Below are 22,795 nucleotides of genomic sequence, written 5' to 3' on the forward strand. Positions count from 1 at the left end.
TCTGAAGACTGAATTCAGAGCAAAAGGCCATCGAGGCGTTGGCAGGGCTTGTATGAGTGATTTGCCCGCAGCCTTTAAAGCATATTAAACGTGCATAGGGGCCAACGGCCAATGACAAAATCATGTTAAGGTGGCGCTGGCGAACACTCGACGATAGGTTACACGGCCGTCGCTGTAGCTCGGTGATAGAACACCGGACGCTATATTCAGAGGAGAGCAGATCCAACCGGCGGTATATGCTTTTCTTTCTGGACATTTGCCTCCATGATTAAAATGCTCTCTTTTTCGCTGTTGGTCTCTAGCTTTGAAGAAGGGCAGCTTTTTTTTTTTTTTTTTCTTCTTCGTGTGGCCGGAGATTCATAAGGTACCGTAATTATGACCAACACTATATGACTCATCTATCGCACTTGTTCTGTGGACATTTTAACCGCGATATCGGTGCACGTTAAAGATCCCCAGGTGGTCGAAATTGCTCCGGAGCCCACTGCTGCACCCTTTTTTTTCTCCGCTTTCACGCTCACCTGCCCTTGCTAGGGTCGGGTGTCCAATATATCCAGTGCTATCTGGTAAGAAATCGCCCTATAGTGTCCGACATAGCTCAATGTAGATGGCGCCACTGCGGCGAAAATACGGGTTCGAACATCCCACCGAGGACGCCGAACGCAAAAACACTTGCTGTACAAGCCCAAGTGCAGCAGGCGGAGACCACCCGCTAGCAGAAGGCGATGGAGGCGAAAGCAACGCGATTGCCCAAGAAACTCTGATAACAGCTGTGACAGTGTGCTGCTTTTTGAGGCGCGTGCGAGCGCGCTCCACTTCGATCGTGCTCCCGAAGTGCAAGCCGCTTTGTGCAGAACCTGTGGGGAAAACCAAGAAACCACCGAAGACATGAATTGCACTGGATTGTCCCCGCCGCATGCAGATGGCACCACCTTCTTGCAGGCGCTTATGCTGTGACTTGTGACATGTAAGCGGCTAGGGTGCACGTCGTGCGCCTCCCCCCCTCCTCGATGCAAAGGGATAGCCACATCATCATTGATCATATCATCGCTTGGCTTCGGAAAAATCGGAACTGTGCGGGGTGCCGAAGTCGTGTCCATCTCAAAGACTCGCCTGCAACAATGGCGAGGAAGGGTAGCGCGGCAAACGTCCGTCGTGCCCCAAGATGCCTAAACATTTTTTTTTTAAACTCCCGGCTAGGACGCAGGAACTCTGACCGCCCGCTTCAAAGGGAAAAGCCACATCAGCATCATCACGTTAACAAGCCAGGTGTGGGTGAAACTTCATACAACACTACGCTAGGCTTCTAGACACCCTAACTACGCATAGCAAGAAGTGTGTACGCAGGCGCACAACGACCAGCAACAGCAGAGATGTTTTCGCACTGCCGCATGCAAGTGCCCCCCAGAATTTTCTTATGAATCAGCTTGAAACGCAAATAAATGCAGGGGAAAGAGGGGCTTTATTATCAGATACAAAAGGGAGCAAACAGCCAAATTGTCAAGAAGACAGGCTTTTTTTTTTTTTTTTTTTTTGTAGCGATCAATGTAAATTGTGAAAAAAATTAGAATCCGCACCCACGGTTTCCAGGTTGCGTGGCCTATCAGCTGAGCTACGGCAGCGGCTATTTTGTTTCGCCACGGCCGGTCTCGAGGGAGTGCGCGTTTCTCTCTCCCTCGAGACCGGCCGTGGTTTCGCTTAAGTATTTATGGTGGTTTTAACAGCGCCGTAGAATGCTCCCCTCAGCTAAACTGTTGAATCATTGCAGGTCAAATTTCGCACAGAAATGGCATTTGTTCTTCAGTATATTTTTTAATAGCAAATTTGCTTGGGGCACTGGCCTGATTCGATCCGAAAAAAAAAAATGTTCCCATCGTATGCGGCACCAATAAAGACGGTCTGGTGGAGCAAAGCGACACGCCACCATCCCAGCGATAGCACTGGTAGCGCCATCTGGTGCTGTTTGAAACACCCTTCCGCCAAACGTAGCGGGCTCTCCCTCGAGACCGGCCGTGCAAACGTCCATGATCGGAGGGTTTTGTTGCGGGACCTTGGCCCCGATATTACTCCTCCGATCCCTTCCGGCCTCTCAACCTGCCCAAGTTCTGACTCCCAAGGCGCGAGCTGGTGCAGCGTACACACCGGACATCCTGAGTCAATGGCGCCGAACCAAGATCGACTGCCTTGCTGACTCCGTTGACCTGCAGCAGTTGATCTGGACCTGTCCTGGTACGGCTAGCCGACAAGCCCGCTACACCTGCTCACCACATTCAGACTTACGAAGACTGGACAGCCCCCAATACCGACGCCAAGCGCAAGCTTAGACCATGTCGGATTCTGGCGCCCTCTACCTCACCTAACCCACCCCTTTCACCTCTAGGCCTCAGGTCATCCTTATGAATAAAGATTTATGAATGAATAGTTTCGTTCCAAAGTTGCTGCAAGCAGCACCAGGACGCTACCAGTGCCATCGCTTTCCTCCTTTCACTTTCAGCCTGTGCACCAGCATGGTACCGACGCGTTTCAAAGAGTATGCTCTGAGCATCATCTGGGACAGCGGCTTGTTGCCTTGTCCCCGCCACATACAATGTGAACATTCGACTTCTGATCGAATCGGGCAAGTGCCCCAAACAAATTTGGTATTAAAAATACGAACAATCCATTTCTGTGCTTAATTCGAGCTGCAAGGGTTCAGCGGTTTAGCTGAGAGAACCAATTCACGCATGCAATTATGCAACGCGCTGTAGTATCCTTGAGAGCGCTGGCCAGCGCCGCCCTCTTCCATATCGGCGTATGCTTTGTGAAACCACGAGTTTCACGTACGTGAACGGTGGCATGGGATCTATCTAACGGGGAGGGTGCGAGTCGTGATAGCCATTTTATACTACACATAACATCAAGGCCGCCAGATTCGAAGACCTCAGTAAGCAAATCGGAAAAGAAATGCAAGGAAAATGAGGGTGCTTCGCTATAGACGAGATATAAAAGCCAACAGTCACTGATACAAAAGAAGTGGCCCGAGTTGTTCCGGTATTGGAGATCGAAAATTACTGCAAAATTATCTCCCCATTTCGTTAACATATCTCAATGCTGCAAGCTCTTGGAACACGTTGTGGCATACTGCATCAAATAATTCTTCGCTGAAAACAATGTGCTTACAGAGTTTCAACATGGCTTCAGAAAGCGGTATTCCACTGTAACACAACTGGTATCAGTAATTCATAATTTTGCGTTATCCCTCGACAGTAATGGACAAGTAGATGTAATATTTCTAGATTTCAAGGTTTCGCACGACAAATATTCAATGATTGGCATACCTGACATTTTTGTAAACTGGATTTTTGGTTACCTTACTAAACGAACTCAGTACGTTAAAATTAGCGAACGCAGCTCGGTCATTCTTCCAGTCACGTCAGGGGTGCCCCAAGGTAGTATTCTGGGTCCCCTACTATTCCTCATATATATATATCAATGACGTCGTGAATGTTGTGAGTACGGGTGTGCAAATAAAATTTGCTGATTGTATCTTGTAAATTACTCTCTTGCTTCTCGTTTAATAGACCTAAGCTAGAGTATGCATGCATGGTATAAGGTTCTGACACTAAGTCAAATATCAACCACCTTGAAAAAATACAAAGAAAGGCAGTTCAGTTTATATTTAATAAATTCGCTAGGTCTGACTCGCCCTCTCAAGCAATGATAGAAAATTCTATTCCCACACTTGAGTCTCACAGAAAACAGCTGAGGCTTGAATACAGCTGAGGCTTGAATTTCTTTCTCTTCTGATAAGTAACCAACTTGCAATAAACCAGTGCCCTTACATTTTCTCCTGCAATAACACGGCACACAAGACATCATCCTGACTCAGCGACACCTTATGCTCGAACTGACACGTTTAAGTTTTCCTTTTTCCCTTGGGCAATATCAGTTCAGTTCAGGCGTTCAGTCGTGTCCGACTGAACGCCTGGAACAATATCTCACAGATGGCTATACAGTGTGACTGATATTGTGTAAATTTGTATCACTTTTTCGTTGTTTGCTCTTGTTCGTATGCATCTATGCCCCCCTAGCTGCTTGGACCCAACGGTCTGCAGTATGTAATAAATAAATTATAATAAAAATCAGAAGGTACTTTTCTCGTGTTGAATAATGGAAAGTAACAATCGTGGAGATAATCAATTAGAAAGTAAAAAAAAAAAGAACATGCAGTCAGTCGGATCCGAACCCACAACCTCCAAGTTACCCGTTCGGTGCAACATCATTGTACCGTTTACAGATCGGAAACGGGCAGCTGCAACGCTCGCCCGATGAAATGCTTTGGACGAAGCGCGCTCGTGCAGCTGATGACCATTTCTTCTTGGCAAAAAAAAAAAAAAAAAAAAAAAAGCTTTAAACTCTTTACACCAGAGGCAATGTGCTGAGAAATCGTGGTTCGGCTTACTGTCTGGGCCAAGCTCAAATGTTAAATGGTATTGCTACATTTCTCTGGCTTCTTCCCTTCTATGGCTCGGAGCAACTAGTAAGGTAAATGTCACGTCAAAGTTGAATAGGTGAGTCAGTGAGTGAGAAGACTTTATTTACACCGACATGAACCTCGGGGCAGGGGCTCAGCCAGGGGGAGGGTCTCCCTGCCGGCTCTCCTGCACCGTGGCCGCAGAGAAGGTCTTGGAGTAAGCCTCTTCCGCCAGGCGTAGGGCGATCTTTTGTTCATCCGCATTTGGTCTGCGGATGTAGGACTCCCGGGTAATTTGATCAAGGGGATCAGTTTCTTTAGCTCCCGGAGAATCGGGGCATTGCTAGATTAGATGATTTTGACTAAGAGGTACGTTGTAAAGATTGCAAGCCTCTGGGTCCCCTGTCAACTCATTATGCAGAGTAACATGAGGAAAGAACGGTGCCCGAGTTGAATAGGGCAGATAATACCTTGTTTGAACATCGCCTGTTTGAATTACCCGCCTAGACCACATGGTTGCGACGTCACGAATTAGCTAAGCCAATCAGAGTGACGGCACGATCAGCGGTGTTCGATTTCGACGTTCTAGTAACGTTAGTTCGATTCTTCTCGCCTTTCTACGCTTCTACCAGTTTGTACGAGCCAAAATGAACTTCACTTCAGCAATGTACAATGAGAGGAAGAAAAAAAAGCAATTCTTCTCGCCTTTCTACGCTTCTACCAGTTTGTACGAGCCAAAATGAACTTCACTTCAGCAATGTACAATGAGAGGAAGAAAAAAAAGCAAAGAGATTGTCGTGACAAAACTAAATGAACTTCACTTCAAGCAATGGAGGTAATGAGAGGAGGGAAAAAAAAAAGTGCCGTGGTGGAAAAGCTCGAGGAATAATTTAGATTACATGGGCATAATATGGGATTGTTTGCTACATTACCCATTTCGGAGCGAAGCATGAGTACAACTTAACCGCTAGGAAGCAGCAGTAGTTTCTCTGCTTCAGAGATAACACGTATTAAGAGAAATAACTCTACGAAGAAAATAACCAACATGGCGCAGTCCGTGTCGTCTGTGTGTGTGTACTGCAGACATGTGTTGATAACTGTGCAGGGGTAACTTGCAACTTACGGTCTGTTGCCTTTCGCGACGTGCTGCTGTTGTGCATCGCGGACGCACTTCGAACTTGAGAGCTTGGACATGACGTCTCGGCACTGTTGCTCACGGGCGGACGCTTTAAAAAGCCCGGTGAAAGGCGAAGAGTCGTAGCTCGGAAGTTGCCTGGATCCTGAAATTGAGGGAGGGCACCGGCACAGCTGGCGGTCACAATGCAAAGTGAGCTGTCGGATCTGCGGCAACGCGTCGCCCCGATGAATTGCAGGGATGATCATTCTACGGTGAGTCCCTACATTACTGCCCTGCTATTTGCTTTGTCGTTATGCTCATAGTTGAAGTAGGAGTTGTTACTTCGTTCTTGATGACAGAAATGAAAGCTTGCAGAGGCCACGTACTTGGTGTAAAAGGTGCGCGGCTAGTGCGAACGATCGCGCTGAGCTGCAGTTCTGTTCAAAATAGGCGATCGCTTGAGTAAGCTCGTGCTGAAATCCCTGATAATTGCTGTTGCAGGGTTTATTTCAACCGTTCAGGAAGCCAGCCCTTGGCGTGGTTGGCTCTCTCCTCACTGAACTGCGACCCGTCATGAAAGAACCGGCGGTATGTATATATCCAGCGCCTTGTTTACTTTGGGAAGAATCCTGTCATCCGTACACAAAAACTGATGTTTCTTTCGCACTCGATTAGAGCTTTGTCGTCAGTGGGATGGTATTTCGATTTACGCGTTACGACATGTGACGAGCTTGAGTGTCCGAACAAAATACGGAGCGTGTGTCAGCATGCTGCGTAGTGACCGCAGGTTTTTTTTTTTTTTTTTTTTTTTTTTTTTTTTTTTTTTTTTTTTGTAGAGGTTTTGCACATACTTTGTGCAGCACTGCTTATGTATCAGATTACTTTCATTGGTGGCGTTTGATATCATTGCACCCAAACTCGGTGCAGTTTCTCTAATACACTATATTGTGGAATCGCTGTCCTTGCTTTTATTGTATGCTTTCCACACTGCTTTAGAGTAAAATTTCCTTAGATGTATGCATAATCCGCACACATATAGCAAAGATAATGGAATGGTAAAAGCAGTCCTCGGAAAGGAAATGAAGGCAGCACACTGTCTATATGGGAATGTAGTGCACATATAAAGTGCGACATGTTTTCTTTGTAGGCAAAAAAAGTCGTCTGGCTGATGGTTGGGAACATCATTTGTAGCTCTGTACTCTCATACTGGAGTCGATCTTCTGGGAGTTTAGGTGAGCAGTACCTGTGGGCCCTCATTTTTCTTTCTGCTGTGGTCTCACTCAACCCTGTACTTTCTATCTTTTTGCTTAATGCATTGAACCGTTACTTTTCTTTCATTTTTTTCAGCACTGGGTGCCTTCACTCAGTTGACACTTTTTGACCTACTCTGGTGAGAACAATATTTGTTTTGACTGACGACAACATGCTAGATTATTTCCCATGCACTTGTATGCCAACTGGCAAGCTTAATGTCAGTGTGACCGAGGAGGCACAATCCGGGAAATGCACGAGCCGATTCACTCGAAGTAAAATAGGGCAGAGGGGCTGATTACTGGATTCACTCGAAGTAAAATAGGGCAGAGGGGCTGATTACTGCACGCTTGCTTCTGTATTGGTGATGAGTTAGGTGGGATCTGGTACATTAAATTCAATAGAAACATTTCCCCCCTCTCTTTTCCCCCTGTTTAGTCTTGGGAACTGCCTCCTCGGCATGTGGGTGTCGCAGCAAAAGCCTGGGCCAACGTACAGCTTTGGGTAAGTATTTTTCTCAAGGGTGTCTTGCAAAATAAGTATTCATTCTCTTTGTGATCCTCTACTAATGAGTAATCACTGGCCAGCATTCTTTTTCAAGTGCAGGTTATGGTCTTGAATTTTTCACCAGTTGTTCTACTGGGATATTCTGAATGGAGTTTCGAAACAAATGGGGCAATGTTCGTTGTCGTAAAAAGTCAGTGAAATGTGCCAAATGGATTGACAGGCTCACACGCTTTCCAATGGGGTACTCATATTATGGCTGGCATAATGGGTAGTTGTCCTGTAATCTGCATGATCCAAGGGATGCACTGGCAGGTTTTTTGAGTGGAATCTGCCACCTCTTTCTTTACCTTAGCACCATCATTGAATGGGCTGATTATTTTAGCATTTACGTTAACCATATTGAGAGAAGAGGAATTTTTTATTTATATTCATCATGCTGCGATCCTGTATACAGTTGTGATCATGGCAGGTAAGAACATTATATTGAAAATAAAAGCATGCAATTACAAAACAAAACAGAAGTGTATAAAGCAAGGAAATACCACGGCAAGGTCATTAGGTCATTTGCAAGTATCAATTCAGGTGTTGTTCAGACGAGTTCAATGATTTCTGCTCTCAACATCATTGGTGAGGTTATTCCACTTAGTGATGATCCTTGGGGGAAAAAAATATTTAGAACAACTCGTGGGTTTATTGGTGTAATGGAAAGAGAAGAGCAATTCCTGGTTTGATACCCCGAGGAATAAATTAGCATATTGGAGGTGTTAACATTGAATTGTTATTTATTAACTGAAAGAAGGACTTTAAGCGACGTGTGCAAGATTTCATAGGAATAGAGGTAAGCCACAAGGTTACTGACTTATGCCCTCCCATATGTGTTGTATAGTATCACTCTGATGGCTTTTTTAAAATTCTTTCGAAGCAATATTTCTCTTTGTAGAAAGGCACCTGATCATTACTGCATTTTTTAAGACTGATTAATAATAGTGTTATAGGCAATGGGACACGCACCAGGGATTGCTAACTTAACCCCTTAACCGTTTCGGACGAGCTGCGCTCATCCTTGCAAAGCCGTCCCCAAACCGTTTTGGACGACTATAGCTCGTCCTCGCTGAATAGGTTCTTCCCTTCAGCGTTTCGAACGAGCAGCGCTCGTTTGTGGCTTAGATGGCATTTTGCTCGACAGATGGCAGCACTGACCTGTTAATATCGTTTTTTTCTACCACATAAACGTCTTTTACGTATGGCAACATAATAACCGAAATCAGCACTAAAAAAATAAGCAGTTTTGTTAAGAAATTCGTTGATATAACAAAGCGGTGAAGGGGTTAAGCGACTCACGCAAGAAAAAGAATCTTTCAGAGAGTGTTTACAGGTATATAGCCGATATGTTTGGTCCAAGAGATTAATTCAGTCTTTCAGTTCCTGTGTTTCAAGCACCACCTTTAGGAGGGCCTCTTAATTAAGTTTATGTAGTGGTGTGTTTCCTTAGTACTAATTGTAGCTGTGGAACGTTGTCTAAAGAATTTTAGTTTGTAAGGCTCAGGTTAGATGGACAGGCATCGGTAAAGGAACACATAGTAAATTGGTTTCGGTGTGCATCGAAATTTAATTAATCTTGTCTCGGAGCTAAAATAACCTCAGACAAACTGCAGCATAGAATGTTGGGCCACATGTCAAATAGCTATTTAGAGTGTGGTATTAAGAAGCATATACTGCTAGCTGTTGTTCAGTCTTTCATGCCTTGTAGGGCTACATGCCATTAATGCACAATGATTGTGATAACTACAACATGCGAGCCAAATTTCACATTTGATTTTAACCCTTTTGACAGTATCACAAATACCTGTTGCTTATCTAGTTTTAAGGTCTAGCATTACTTTTTTCTCATAATCCAGGTATAGAAGATGGGAGGTCCTGGCCATCTTGGCAAGCACAATATTGTCACAACTAGGCTCATTCTTGGTCCTTAAGGAAAGGTGAGTCTACTTGCTGTTTGTCTGTTGTGAGGTGAATGTTTGATGTGTGAAAAACGGAAAAGCATGCCTGTGCAGTAGTGGTAAACCTTATGCATCGTTTGCGCCCAACTGTGTCAGATTTAAAAACTCTGCTACGTGATGCTGCAAAATAGAGTTTTTTTTCCTTTGTAGCGCACCTGCAAGTCATTGAGAAACTTTGGCCACAGCAAAACTGGAGCCTTCCATAGCTTTTAAATCTTAGTCGCATGCTCCTTTCAGGACCGGAGTTTGACGTGGATTCACGTGTTTACGCTTGAAGTCCTGTTTAAATGTATACACAAATGTCCCTTCTCACCAGACTAGCAGTTAAAAATTGTGGCTTTTCTAAACCGCGCACACTGACGGGATGGGCACATGTTAGCACAGGCTGTAGGCCACGACATACTAATGAATAATGAGAACGGGCACCATTGTGGAATTCGCTTGCTTGTGCGGCTCTCCTAGCATTGCAAAGGAATGTATAAAGGATGGTGCTGCTTGCATTTGCGTCTCAACTTCCACTTATCATTCTCAAGCCCTCTCGTTGAACTTTTCCAACGATGCGCCACTTCGAACCCCTTCAGAATGATTCAAGAAATACAAGAAATGCTGTTTAGGGATTTGTTGGCCGAGACTATGAATCTAGCATTTTTTGCAGGCCTTCTTCATATATTTGTTTATTTTTCACTCATATGATTTTCAGAATGCTGCAAGAATGAAGCTTATAGAGTGGATGATTTTTTGTTTTGCTGCTGTCATCCTGAAAATCTAAATATGCTAGTTCTAGTATTGAAATTTTGCTCCAGCCGCTCTTCGTAATCTGCTCCAGAGGCAAAATTTAGTTTTGAAACAAATTTCTCTGCTGCAAAAGTAAGAATGCCTTCTGCGAAGTGCAATTTCTCTTCCTACAAAGCCTGAAATTACTGCTTCAGTCGCATATCCAGCTGCTACAAAAGGCCTGTTGTCAGTTGCAGCACTGTGTAGCATGAACCATTATACGAATATCGTATGCAAATGGGCTATTGCAGTCAACCCTAGTCATAAGGAAAATGTTTGTAAAGAAATGGTGGATGTGGTGTTACGAAGGAATAACCATTCCTCTTGAGAGCTCCCTTAGAACTTCATATATTTGATGGTTTTGGTTTATAGATATTCAACGTCCCAAAGCGGTTCAGGCTATGAGAGACCCATATATTTGACATCTTATTCTTATGACGTAAAGTTTTCCGGCATGAGGATATGTTATGAACCTCCAAAGAACCCCCACTGGCCATTTTAAGCAGAGTATTTGAATTTCTAATGGTGCCCAGCGCTTCTGTGCCAACATGACACAGCGAATCGAAATCACTGTGCATGATCCATTCTGTCGTCGAGCTCTGCAGAAAGTGTGCAGAACTTGTCCTGCCTCAGTTAGGGTTAGTAGGGTATAGTTTCTCATTTTCGGCATCTAGTTTGACCATAGCAATCCGCTCTTCTTTCCCCGGTCTTCAACCTCCTCACTGCGCAAGGTCTGTTTACAAGGTTGCTTTGTTTCTCTGGTTCTGTGTGCAGTTTCAGTTTCTGTCTTCACAGCACAGTTGCAGGGTAAAACCGTTTGGCATTGTGCTGGGTGTGCTTAGCAGTATTGAGGGCACACTGGTTTCACAGGGCCAAGTGGCAAAAAAACAGAAGTTCTCAACACAACTCGATTGACCAAAATACCTGTGTCATTAAAGCATTTAGCGTCGCGCGTAGAAGTGTTGGTGGCCTACGTGGCCTTGGACTCTGCTGCCAGAACAGGTACTGGTGACAGAATCGACGCCACGTTCCCTCTTTTAAGGCTGCTTGCATTGACTGTGAAGCTAAAAAAAGAAGGATAGCTATTCCAGACAGGTTTCTCGCTGTCCTTCTTGACACGTTTCCTCTTTTAATTGTTTTGCTGCTAAAATCACTCTGAAAATAGTTTACCGCTCTGGTCAACATGACAAAAAACAAAAAAAATTAACGTCAGTCGAGTAGCTCAGCGGTTAGAACGCTCGACTGACGAACGCGACGTGGGATCAAATTCTGGCCGCAGCGGCCACTTTTCTATGGAGGCGAACAGTAAGGCACCCATATACTCTGCAGTGTTAGGGCAGTTTAAAGGTGGTCAAAGGTGGTTAAACATGGTTGGAATTATCTGCAGCCCTTCATTACAGCATTCCTCATAATTTGAGTTACTTTAAGACAGTAAATCCTATAAACCAGGTCGAACCAATTGTGATGAGAAGCCTTTAGCCTCGTGAACTTGCAGCTCAATGGCTTGGCATTAGGTTGTTGGACCTGAGGTCGAAAGCAGAATGTGAAACCGCGTGTGCTCTGTATGGTTTAGTTAATGAGAAAGGACGCCAAATGGTACATGTTCATTTGGAACTTTCGACTGTAAGTCTTCTCATAAGCCAAGTTCAGTGTTGCAATGCTGAACCCTGCATACTATACCACGTCTGTCTTTAGCCCAGTAAACTGACTGTAAATGTTTTTGGGGGAGTTACTGAATTGAATTTAATTGAATTCCATCTTGTTTTTCAGCATTGAGAGGCTATTGGAACCATCTACTGTTCATACGTAAGGACATCTGCATTATGCTTACTGTGCTGTCTTGAGCAGTAGTTGCTTTCGTGCCTTTTAACGAATTCAGTAAAATCTTGTTACAAGAGGCATGATTACAAGAGACACTCTGTTACTAAGGACAGCTTTTTCAGGTCCCTAGAGTAAATTCTTCACTATTTATAAGAGACACAACCCAGGTACACTCATGCAACGCAGCTGACTGGTACCAACTCGTATGTGCGGCAGTTTAGATTTTCTTAACTAAATTCTGTTCCATATCAGTGCCCTGTTTTGCTGCAATATGTCAGGACACTGATATGGAACAGAATTTAGTTAACCGAATCTAAACCGCCACGCACACGAGTTGCTAAGAATGTTTGGTTACAAGAGACATCTTTTTGGGGTTCCTTGAATGTCTCTTGTAACGAGGTTTTACTGTATGTAGTGATACAGCAGCTAGTTTCTAGTGAAGTGCATGATCTTCTGTGGCACTTTCCTTTTTACTGCGTGCTATTTTTATTAGGAGTGCTCAACGAGCATCAGTTTCACAGCTGTAGCACGCAGCTCTTGAGCATAGGACACCAAGAGGGCGTTGGCAGTGCAAGTGGGAGTCAAAAGTTTGCGGGACATGTTTGTCAGCAATAAGTGGGTTTACACAGGATGCGGTAAAAATGAGGGCTGCTGTGCCTGCCTGAGCATGCTAGGCCTCCTAGTTTGTATTTCATCGTAGGCCAGTGTCGGTAACATTACCTCACTTTTTTTTTTTTTGGCTGAGTATGTACCATCATTGTAATTAATGAATGACTTACTGGAATAGATGTCCTCTGCATTTAAGGAGATTGGTGCAGGTTCACAGTTGGAAAACAATTGCTTTAAGCCCTATAGTTAGGCATATCACAGGGTGAAACAATGGGAAGCTTTGGCAATAAAACAAATGACGTAAGTGATGTCGGTGTCCTCTTCAAAACGGCCGAGTAAAATGGGGCCAGATGATAAACTGACTGGAATGCTGCCATGGTTATTCTGGTGGTTCCTTAGGTCTGCGTCATCCTCTGAATTAAACTCAAATTATGAGGCAGCATTCTCAGAGTCACTGCCACCTAGACTGTCAACGTGTGCTACTGTAGTGGACACAGCTGAATCACGAGATTTGCCGAATTTCTGGGCATATGCAGTACTTGCTGGCGGACTTTTATTTATTTATTTGAGTACCTTTATTTTGCAACTTCTATGTTCGGCTGTTTTCCAAAGCTGCCACACAAAAAAAAGGCAACTTAAGGGGAAAATTAAACCTTAATTTTCTAGCTTCATGGAAAATCGTGGAGGAGTAAAAAAAATTTACAATAGGCATTTACATGCATCATTAGTCAAGGTGTGGGGCATGGAAAGGGCTAGGAGTGTCTACTCCCAAACTGTGAGTTGAAGCTATGTAGCCGTGTGAGTAGCTTCTCTGCCGAAAAAGCTTCCTTGAAATAGTGAAGCTGGATTTAATGAAAAAGAAGAAGTACTGTATGTCCGGAGCACAATCGTGGTATTCACTGTCATAGTTTGAAGTTCAAAGTATAGGCGTTCATCAACTCAAGTGGTGAGCAATGGCGTCACGAACGGGAGGCAAGGGGTGGCGGCCGTTGCCCCTAAAATTTTCAGCGCTTTATTCAGACCCTGATGAGCAGGGCGTTACGCAGCTCATTTATTAGTGCCCCTCACTTGAAGCGAGTATCTAAAGCTCCGCTGATGCATTTATTAATGCGATTTTGTTCGAGGGCTTGTTCTCCAGAAAAGAGAGAAATCACGGACATGTGGCTCCTAGACCACGCAGGCATGTTCATGTGGCATTATTAAAGTAGGGTTTCATACCCATGTCAGGTGGTTGTGGATGTAACATGCTAGCTCACCACCACATTCTAATGAGTATGTGATAAAGGCACAGATTCAAAGATCAGTAATTCGGTGAGCAGCAAGCAGCACTTAAGCGCTACCTTAAAAGTAGCGCTTAAGTGTCTCCCCTCGCAGTGTTTTTGTTAATTTTGTCTAACCTCTTTGTCACGCAATGTCATGGTAGCACCGTGGCTGGAGAAAATTTTGATTGATTACTCGCCTGTGCAGAAAAAGTTGAACGTCCTGGTCATAAATGAGGTGTCATTACAAGTGCCTTCGGCCAATATTTTGTGGAAAATATTGGGCTATATTCTCTACATACGAGTAGGTATTCGCAAGCTTCGAGCATCAAATTGTAGAAGTGTACAGAGAACTGAAAGATTTTAGGTTTGGACGTAGTGCTAACAGTAAAACTTTGCTATAGTTAACTCGGATATAGTAAGGTGAAACTGAAGTCCCAGTTCAGTTTTCATAGACAACTGTACATTTCCCCCCCCAATTATAGTAAAGACATTTTTGATAAAAATTTGTTATAGTTAAGTGCGTCTGGCCGCTGTGACGCCTTTCCACGAAATAAAATCGCCGCACGCGCGCTACGTAAAATCGCGGAAAAATTTCTTTTTTTTTAGAAAAAAGAACCAGCACATTTTTTTTTTTTTTAAATGGCTTTACCACTAGACTTAGTAGTATGTAGAAGAAGCCAACTTTACGTAAGCCTTGGAGCCGTGAGGGAAAGCATGCAGCGCATGGGAGAAAAAGAAAAGTAAAGCTGTCTACAAGCATGGAAAGAAGGCAGCTTGATCCGTTCAGAAAGTAAGGAGAGTCAAAGTGCAGCGAAAAATAGGGAAGGGAAGAAGCGACCTAACATTCACAGCACTGTGCAGCACGAGGCAGCAGTGGCACGAACTGGAGGCGCGGCATGCGTGGTTTTGCAGCATTTGACTGCCGCGCGCATTTCTCATCTATATTGCCTTCTTACAGACAGAAACAGCAGAAGATGATGCCATGTTCACTAAAACGCATCGGTTTTCTTATGAAATCAAACTCAGTTGTATCCATAGCCACGTTGCCTTCATGCTTTAGAAGCACTTTCACAAAATGTAAAAACAAAAAAATCTTATAACTGAAAAAAATGGGACGAAAGATGATAAGAGAGAGCTGGAAGGTATTTCAGTGTTGTTTTTTTTCATTAAGTAACAAGACGTGTTCAGTAAGTAGCCATTTATTAACCGAACGGCAACTTCAGGACCATGTTATCACCAACCATTGATATAGTAAAGACCCTGGTATAGTAAAGATTTTTGCCGGTTCCAGTGACTTTACTATAAAGGGGTTCTACTATATGCTGAATATTTATTCATGAAAAGGCAGTCAGAGGTGTTAACGAGAAATTATAGGTGTGTGTGACAAGCAGAAAATTTAATCTGGATTGCACTATGATTATTTAGTCACTCATGGATTCTAGGAGGTATCTTTTATTAAATTGCTGATGCAATTATTCACGGGGATATTTAACTTTGTGTGTAGTAATTATATACCGCCAGGAGTCTATTCACAAACATGTCTGAAATCACCAAGTATTAAATTGTTCAAGTAAGCGTTCACCCGCCTCTTGTGAAAGGATTAACCACTGAGTGGGCCCCCCTTCAGTGGTCGCCTGCTCCCAGGCATGGTGGTGGGCCTCTGCTGGCACCTGCTCGTGCAGCTGACCGTCAAGCAGCCCTCCCTGAGCAGTGTCCTCCAGGCATCCAGCTCCAGCTGGCTACAGGAGCACCTGTCTGACATCAGCCACAGGTGAGGGCCGAGAGGTGAGGGCCGAGCCACAGGTGAGGGCGCAGTGCTCACCGCTGAAGCACCCGAAGTACAATTTATGAATCTAATAACCCTTGTTGAACTGGTTAACTCACCGCAGTGGTGCGGAGGTTAGGGTGCTTGACTACTGTGCCCTCAGGGTGCAGAGAACACCAGGTGGTCGAGCCATACCCTAACCAGTACAATGGCAGGTAACCTTATGCTGTAGAAAACAAAGCATGCTCTTTCAGTGCTCGTGTAGTTGCCTCATGGCGATTGAATTTTGAAAGGGTTGAAAAATTGGATGTTATGGATTTCAAATTCAAGGGAGCGGTTCTAAAAAAAAAAATAAAAGCTTGCTGTCAGCAGGATTGGGAAAAGTGTCAGCTTGAATCAGTCAGAAGTTGAGGTCAAATTTCTCCATGTTTAAGTATTCAACGAGTAGCTTGTTTGCTGTATACGGGAAAAGCATGACTGTGCAGGGTGGCAACAAGTCCATGACTGGAGATTTTGTGCACTGGATGCAAGTTTTAAAGGCTGCAAAGGGGTTAATTCATCAACAACCCTTGGAAGCAGCAAATAGAAGGGATGGTGTATTTGCATATTGTATTTCTGAAGCACTCTCCTGAAAAGGAGCCGGGGCTGAGTGGCAGCTTCCAACAGAGTCTTTCTTGCTCAGCCCAGCCAGAAGCGAATCTGGCAACTGTTGCCAGAGGTAAATGATAATGGGCATATGAAGTGACACCTTAACGAATTGTCTCTTCTTTTTGCCAATGCCATGCCTCCAAAATGGATGTACATGTCACAGATTTTATCCGGCAGAGCATGCAACTCACTGCAGTGTAGAGGTGTGAGCTCTGGAACATGGTAGTTTGGTCACAGTGCACTTTGCGTCTTTTGCAGAAATTTAGCCTTGGGCATTACTTCTGTACTGCTGGAGGTGGGGGGGGGGGGGGATGGGGGGGGGGGGGTGCTGCTTATCAAATTGACCGTCGTGTGTAAAGGCCCCGATGGATATATCTTTATAGACGTATGCTGTCTTTGCAGCGTGTGCAGTGTGGTGCCTGGGCTGTCTGGCCTGCTGCTCCCGCGCCTCAATCCCATCCTCCTGCTGGGGTGGGCCGAGGCCTGCCTGCTGCTCCTGTGCCACACCCTGATGCTGTCCTAGTGAGTGCCCCCTTTTGGCCAAGCACAGTACAGTGCATCTTAGAGGGGAATTTCTGGTAAACTGCGGAGCTACGATATGCCTGCCAACAATGAGCATAGAGCTGAGATGATTGCATTCATCAGTGTGAGTGCTCTCTCGAAGCCATGGTCATGGAGCCATGTAAGAAACATTTTGGGTTTGCAATAAGACCTGCGTTATTCCTTCTTTAATGGATGAGACTGCTGGAAGAAGCATTTTGGCACTGTGGTGTTGCCCAAATTGGATTGCATTGCTATCTTAAAATGATAGAATTCACCGAAAATCCGGTGTTGGCAGCTGTCCACTAGCGTTGGCGTCGTGAGGGAATAATCACGAGCATGGCTCTGGTAGGCGGTAGCTGGCTGCTGACAGGGCCACGCACTGATTGGACTTGGGGTTGCCTATTGTGGTGCTTGACAGCAGCTACCAAGTCGGGCCTTTCCTTTCACGAGGGAGAGTGGTACATTCGTACGGCTTGGTTAAAGCGGGGCTTTATATGTGGGCTGGTCGCCTACGCTATTGCATCATACCCTTAAAGGCGGAGCTTAAGTATCCTTCGTAATTTTTTTTTGTGTAGTACTGGTTGTCAAGATCGCAGATGCTTTCTTATCCACATATACTGCTTGTTTGTCTTCTGCAGCCTTTTAGCTACCCGGCAGTCTGAATCATGTTACTGATGTCAGAGTTTGTCCAATACTCCACCCTTTGGCTCAGTGGCACATGTGTTTTTATAGCAACGGAAAGGCTTGAAAATAGTAATATTCGTAATCATTCAACTGTTGGCTTATTGGTACCTTCGTTCACCTTATTTATGTTTGGAAGTTATGAATGAAGCTAAGAACAGGCTAGGAAAGGGTACACTGTGCATGAGCAATATTTTCGCTGGTTGCTTTTCTTGAAGTATGTTCGTGTTTTGTGACACTGTTGTGCAGTGACTGGGCTCAGGCCGACACTGTGACGGCCGTCCTGCTGGCCATCATGTGCTGTGCAACAATGTTGCCTGTGAGCATCCACTGTGCCTTTGTTCTACTGCAGGTAAGCAGCATTTTCTTTTTTTGTTTTGAAGAAAAATAGAACGCCCAGTGTTAGCACTGTGGCAGCGTGGTGAAAAATCGCTTAGAGATATTTTATAATACACTACACTGCTTTCTCGAATCATTGGTCCTAAGCGTATCGTTAGTACCGGTTTAATTTTGTGTTTGCAGCTACTTGCATAAGCCGCATTTTTCTTCTTATTGTGCCTGTTGTTCCACTTACCGCAGCTTTCTAATCAGGTTTGGTAATGCCCGAGACATTGGTTTCCAACACGTGTGTATCTGATATACTACTGTTGCTTAGAATGCGGTGGTGCATTTCATTCGTTGGCGGCTCCTGCTTTTGCATGGAGTCAAAATGTTGCACCATGAAGTGCATGAGTGGCAGCTCCTGCTCTATCACTCTGTTGTTCTGCAGACCACCCCTGGACACTTGCTTGGCCAGCTGGACAAGTGTCTTCGGGAGGCATCTACCTTGGATGGTGTGCTGGAGTTTCGCCATGAACTTTTCTGGACTCTGTCCTTTGGCACTTTGGTAAGTGTTTTCTTTTTTTTTTTATGCACAGGGCCCATGCGTATCTCCACTTCCCATCTGTATCTAACCGACCTGTGGTGGCTATTGACATTTATTGCTGAGGTGCGCTTTGTTCCTGAGCCAGAATGCAGTGGCAGTTTTTTAGAATTGGTTTATTTGAGCTGGTGTTATTCGCATCAAAATTATGAGTATTACTATAAAAGCCACCTTTAGTTTGTCCAGACTGATGCTGTTGTTTTTCACTCTCCCTCATACACCTTACCTCATGATTGCACCATGCATCTGTTTACAAACACAGACTGGCAAAATAAACAGGATAGTACCTCCTTTTGTGGGCAGGGTGCACATTGTCCGTCTGGAGGCATATGGTACCTTTGCTGCATTCTTCAGTCCGGCGGGCAGCGCAGCTCCTTCAATGTTTGCTGAAGCTAATATTCGTGAGCTAAATGAAAGGTGCCAAAACTCTGTCTCATAACAGGGCCATGTGTAGAGAGTGCCGTTACGTTACTGACAGATAACATTGTATTGCTGAATGCCAATGCGATACAGTTGATCTCAGATGTATTGAACTTTAAAGGAGGTCATGAAATAGTTCAATATATCAGCAATTAAGTGTATAAAATGTGAGCCTCTCGCAATCCAGAAGCATGAATACGATACACCCGCGCTGGTGGCTGAGGTTCTGCAGTGACGCGCTTCCTGTGCTGCCAGCATACTGGCCGCGGTTGCACCAGACCATGAAGAGCACTTGCATGCACTCGTGCTCTGACAACCACCTTACTCCAGTTGTCGGAAGGGGAGGGGCAGGTTTGTATCAGAGCTGCTGTGGACATTGTGATGGGAAAAGCCATTGCCAATCGGTCTAAAATACATTAGTGGTACACTATAATAGTAATAAATTAGCTTAAATTGGGTACAGTAGATTTCTGCGTCACTTTGAGCAGTGTAGCAGCCCACGCGAGAGACGCCACAGACCTTCGGTCAGCTAGGTTGCCTTCACACACGATGCACTGTACGCCAGTTTTGCTTATCATAGTAGTGTCATGCATGGTGTCCTTCTAACCCTCCCACAACATGGAATACATTCGTTACAGTGTTATGCATGATGTCATTGTGCTGGTCAGCATTTTGTGAACTAGTTGACACAAGCTGTTCATATCCTTTCGTGTCCTTCCTAGTGATATGAGAGTTATTTTTCTCCAGTGATGAACGATTGTGTTGTCCAGAAAGTGTGAGTATACTTCAGATTTCTATTTAGGTACAGTCTTGGTGCTGGAGCATTGCCTTTCTTCTTGCAGGCTGGTTCAGTTCATGTTCGTGTTCGGAGGGACGCCAATGAACAGCTGGTTCTAGCTCACATCGTCGACCGGCTGTCAGGTCTTGTTTCCGAGCTTACTGTACAGGTTGGTACTTCTTGTATTGTTACCAAAAGGTTCAAATAAGCTGAACAGCTGATTCTGCAGCCAGCCGTAAAGTTAATTTTGTCCTGATGTTCAGAATTCCCATTGACTGAAGCGACTTGAAGGGTAATCCTGTTAATTTTTTGAAGTGAAAGCTTCACTATCCCATGTATCAGCCAAGGTCAACCTGGCTGGCCACTTGACCTTCAACAAGCCAGAGGTCACACTGTGGCTATATAGCTTAACCATGGTACCTCCTATGGTGCACCACCGCTTGACCTTTGACTTTTGATGGCAGATACAGCATCTCATGTTCCCATTGTAGTTGAAGGCGTTTCGGCAGTTTAATTGCTGCAGAACGATGTCTGCCCATGTTCTAAATCTAAGCCTAACCAAAGCAAAACCAAACGAAACGACACTTTCACTTCACCTAACCAGGTTTAGCAGGGTTAATCCTCAGCCATTTTTTTTGGTTTGCGTCATATTTTTATTGACTTTCGGCTCCAGGATTGTTCAGCAATTTATCTTTTGTGGCCACAGAGCAACTGAACTCAGTGCACCAAAAGTTGCATACTAAACCTCTGTTCTGTCTGAACCTGGATTATGAGAACTGATTATTGGTTTCATTTTGTCCTCGCATAGAAACTGTTCCACTTTGCCACCTAAATGAACATCTAGTTCTCCACTAAAGGACAGTTGTGTCACCATTTTTCAGGATCCTAGCTTCATAACTGTAGTAGGATACAACTTAAAAAAGCAGCAGCTCTCGACTCTGGGCCATGGTACGTAGTGTGTGTATTACTTTGCAAAGCAATAAGCGATATAAATTTCAGTAGTTGGCTATACCAAGTAAGTCAGAGGCATCAAAATTCTAGAGCTTATAATTCGGTGTGATTGTTAGCAATTTGCTTAGGAACCAAGAAAAGATTTAACGGTGGACTACTTCTTGCCATGGGGGAATAGTATGTGGCAGTTATTGCAGACTTAGCACATAGCACGGATGTTCAAGGACCTTATATTACACATTTACTAGGTGCTGAGGGAGCTGTGTTTAACAAGTAATACATTTAATGGTGTAGGCATTTAATAATGAAGAAGGAAGCATCATCACTCACATGACACCACACAAAACATGGCTGACAAAAAAGAGCATGCCTGTATTGAGCATGTTGTCACTTTGTTGCAGGCACGATCATACGGGCACATAACGGCATGTTCGCATTTGTATTAATGCTGGCATGTTAAAAGCCCATCTTTGTAAGTGTATTGCTTGTAAGTGTATTGCAGCTAGTCAGCCAGCTGTATAAGATTCAGCTTTAATAAATGTCACGGGTGATCATGCCTTATGGTCTCCTTCAGGCGTAGACACAACCATGGTTTGTGATGGATGGAAACTACCTTGTTAAGGTGCTTACTGCTTGCGTGCACAATTTCTGCAGTGGCATAATTTCTAGCAGTAATCCTCATTGGCTGACTCTCATTCTTAGTGTTTTGGGAAATCTCTCCCATCAGTAAGCACAGTGCGACTTTCGCTGAAACTTTACTGTGCACGTGCCACACATAAACATAAAAAAAAAGGGAAAAGGTAAATTTAGGAGTTTGTTAATGAGAACGGAATGTTTCTAGCTATGGTTGGGAGTTCACTGAAGTTTTTAGCGCCCTACTGGCATCCACAGCAGCAGTGGTGGCTCAGAGAATCTCTTGGAAAAATCGGTTTAATTTGGTATGTACACTGAGCCTCAGTTTCTTAACCAGGTGTTCAAGGACGAGTGGGCCTGGAGCCGAGCAGCTCCATTCCACCCAGCGCGGGACCAGTCGCCAAGCCAGGAGAGGAGAGAGTCCTACGGCAGCCAGTCTGCCCTACACCTCAGTGGTCTGGCAAAAGCGTGACATCCAAGCGTCTGCACTTGAAAATCGCGACTCAGCTCGCGGCTAGTCTGCACGCGAACTGCGAGTGCTTGTGCAATCTCTGTGATATTAAGGTACGCGATTTCTGCCACAGACGACCAGTTCTCTGTGGTGCATTCTCTGTTTGGTTGCGTGAAACACTGCAGCCACTGTGGGTTACCGTATGTTTATGGGTTCAGTTTGTTTTTAACCATAACATATTTCACCGTTATTGAAGTACTATCAGGGTTTGTGAAAAGTTCATGGCTTTGCTACTGGTATGTGCTTTTTATTCTGACATCATTGACTCACGTGCATCGTTGTCAGATTTTGGTATTAAACGAATAAGCATTTTGTTGTGGGACAATGTGGCCTTGTCTTTTACTTTCATTTTAGAGGGACTTGCATTTTCGTATTTTATGTCATTTTAAGCCTTAGTATCTTACCATAGCTGTGCTAGGCATTTCTGGCAAATTTTTGGGCTGGCATATTACTGTTGACGCTGTCGGTAATGACCTTCTGTTAACCTTCTTTTTTGGTAGCTGTTCAGTGTGGAATGAGTGTTTCTTGTGAAAGCCGCTTACATACACAAGGCTGAGTGGTCATAGCAGTGATGAATTTCTTAGGAACCTCATAAACCGTCCGTAGTGTCCCAGTGGTATGTTCACGCAAGTAAGTGCTTTGGTGACTTCCTATGAACCTTGCTCCCATTTTTGAGTTCGGAATTTTAATCTCTAGTCCTCTATAGTCTTCTGCAATGTATTGGAGCATGCTTTCGTTTTCTTGTGCATATGGGGCAGGTATGATGCAGTTTTGGAACGGTAGTGTACGTGCACTTTCCGCATGTGACGTTCTTCAGATTCAGAATCTGGTTCTATTTTTACTAAATATACAGGTGGAGGTCCTGTAGTTTCTTTTTTAATTGCCTACGCTAACTTCAGTCAATGCCTGTAGGCTGACTTCCTCTATAGTAAGCAAAAGGTAGCACGTATATAAACATGACAGCTGTAATGTTGCTCTGTGTAAATTTATGCTATTTTCTGCACTGGCTGCGTAATAGTTAGTACTGCAATAGTTTGTACGAAAAACAAAATGTATAAAATAAGGTTGAAAAGCTTGCACAGACGTGGCATAATATATTCGGGAGTTAGATAACGAAACAAAAGGTAATAAAACATGGCCTAAGATATT

The 22,795-nt window shown here is 44.3% G+C and overlaps 1 protein-coding gene across 1 annotated transcript; it reads left to right on the plus strand.

Annotated features, from left to right (window-relative positions):
* The first annotated feature begins 5,164 nt into the window (after window positions 1–5,164).
* Window positions 5,165–22,513, plus strand: LOC146175907 (zinc transporter 6-like). Its single transcript, XM_084582274.1, has 13 exons — window positions 5,165–5,842; window positions 6,072–6,158; window positions 6,718–6,802; window positions 6,918–6,960; window positions 7,260–7,325; window positions 9,227–9,307; window positions 11,873–11,908; window positions 15,422–15,565; window positions 16,610–16,729; window positions 17,681–17,783; window positions 18,201–18,317; window positions 19,616–19,720; window positions 21,473–22,513. Exons 1-13 carry the CDS (start codon window positions 5,774–5,776, stop codon window positions 21,605–21,607), a joined length of 1,191 nt encoding a protein of 396 aa, XP_084438400.1. The 5' UTR covers window positions 5,165–5,773; the 3' UTR covers window positions 21,608–22,513.
* Window positions 22,514–22,795: the final 282 nt, after the last annotated feature.

This window comes from Amblyomma maculatum, chromosome 10, assembly GCF_055883805.1.
Source record: "Amblyomma maculatum isolate TAMU_Amacu chromosome 10, ASM5588380v1, whole genome shotgun sequence".
Classification (NCBI taxonomy): Eukaryota; Metazoa; Arthropoda; class Arachnida; order Ixodida; family Ixodidae; genus Amblyomma; species Amblyomma maculatum.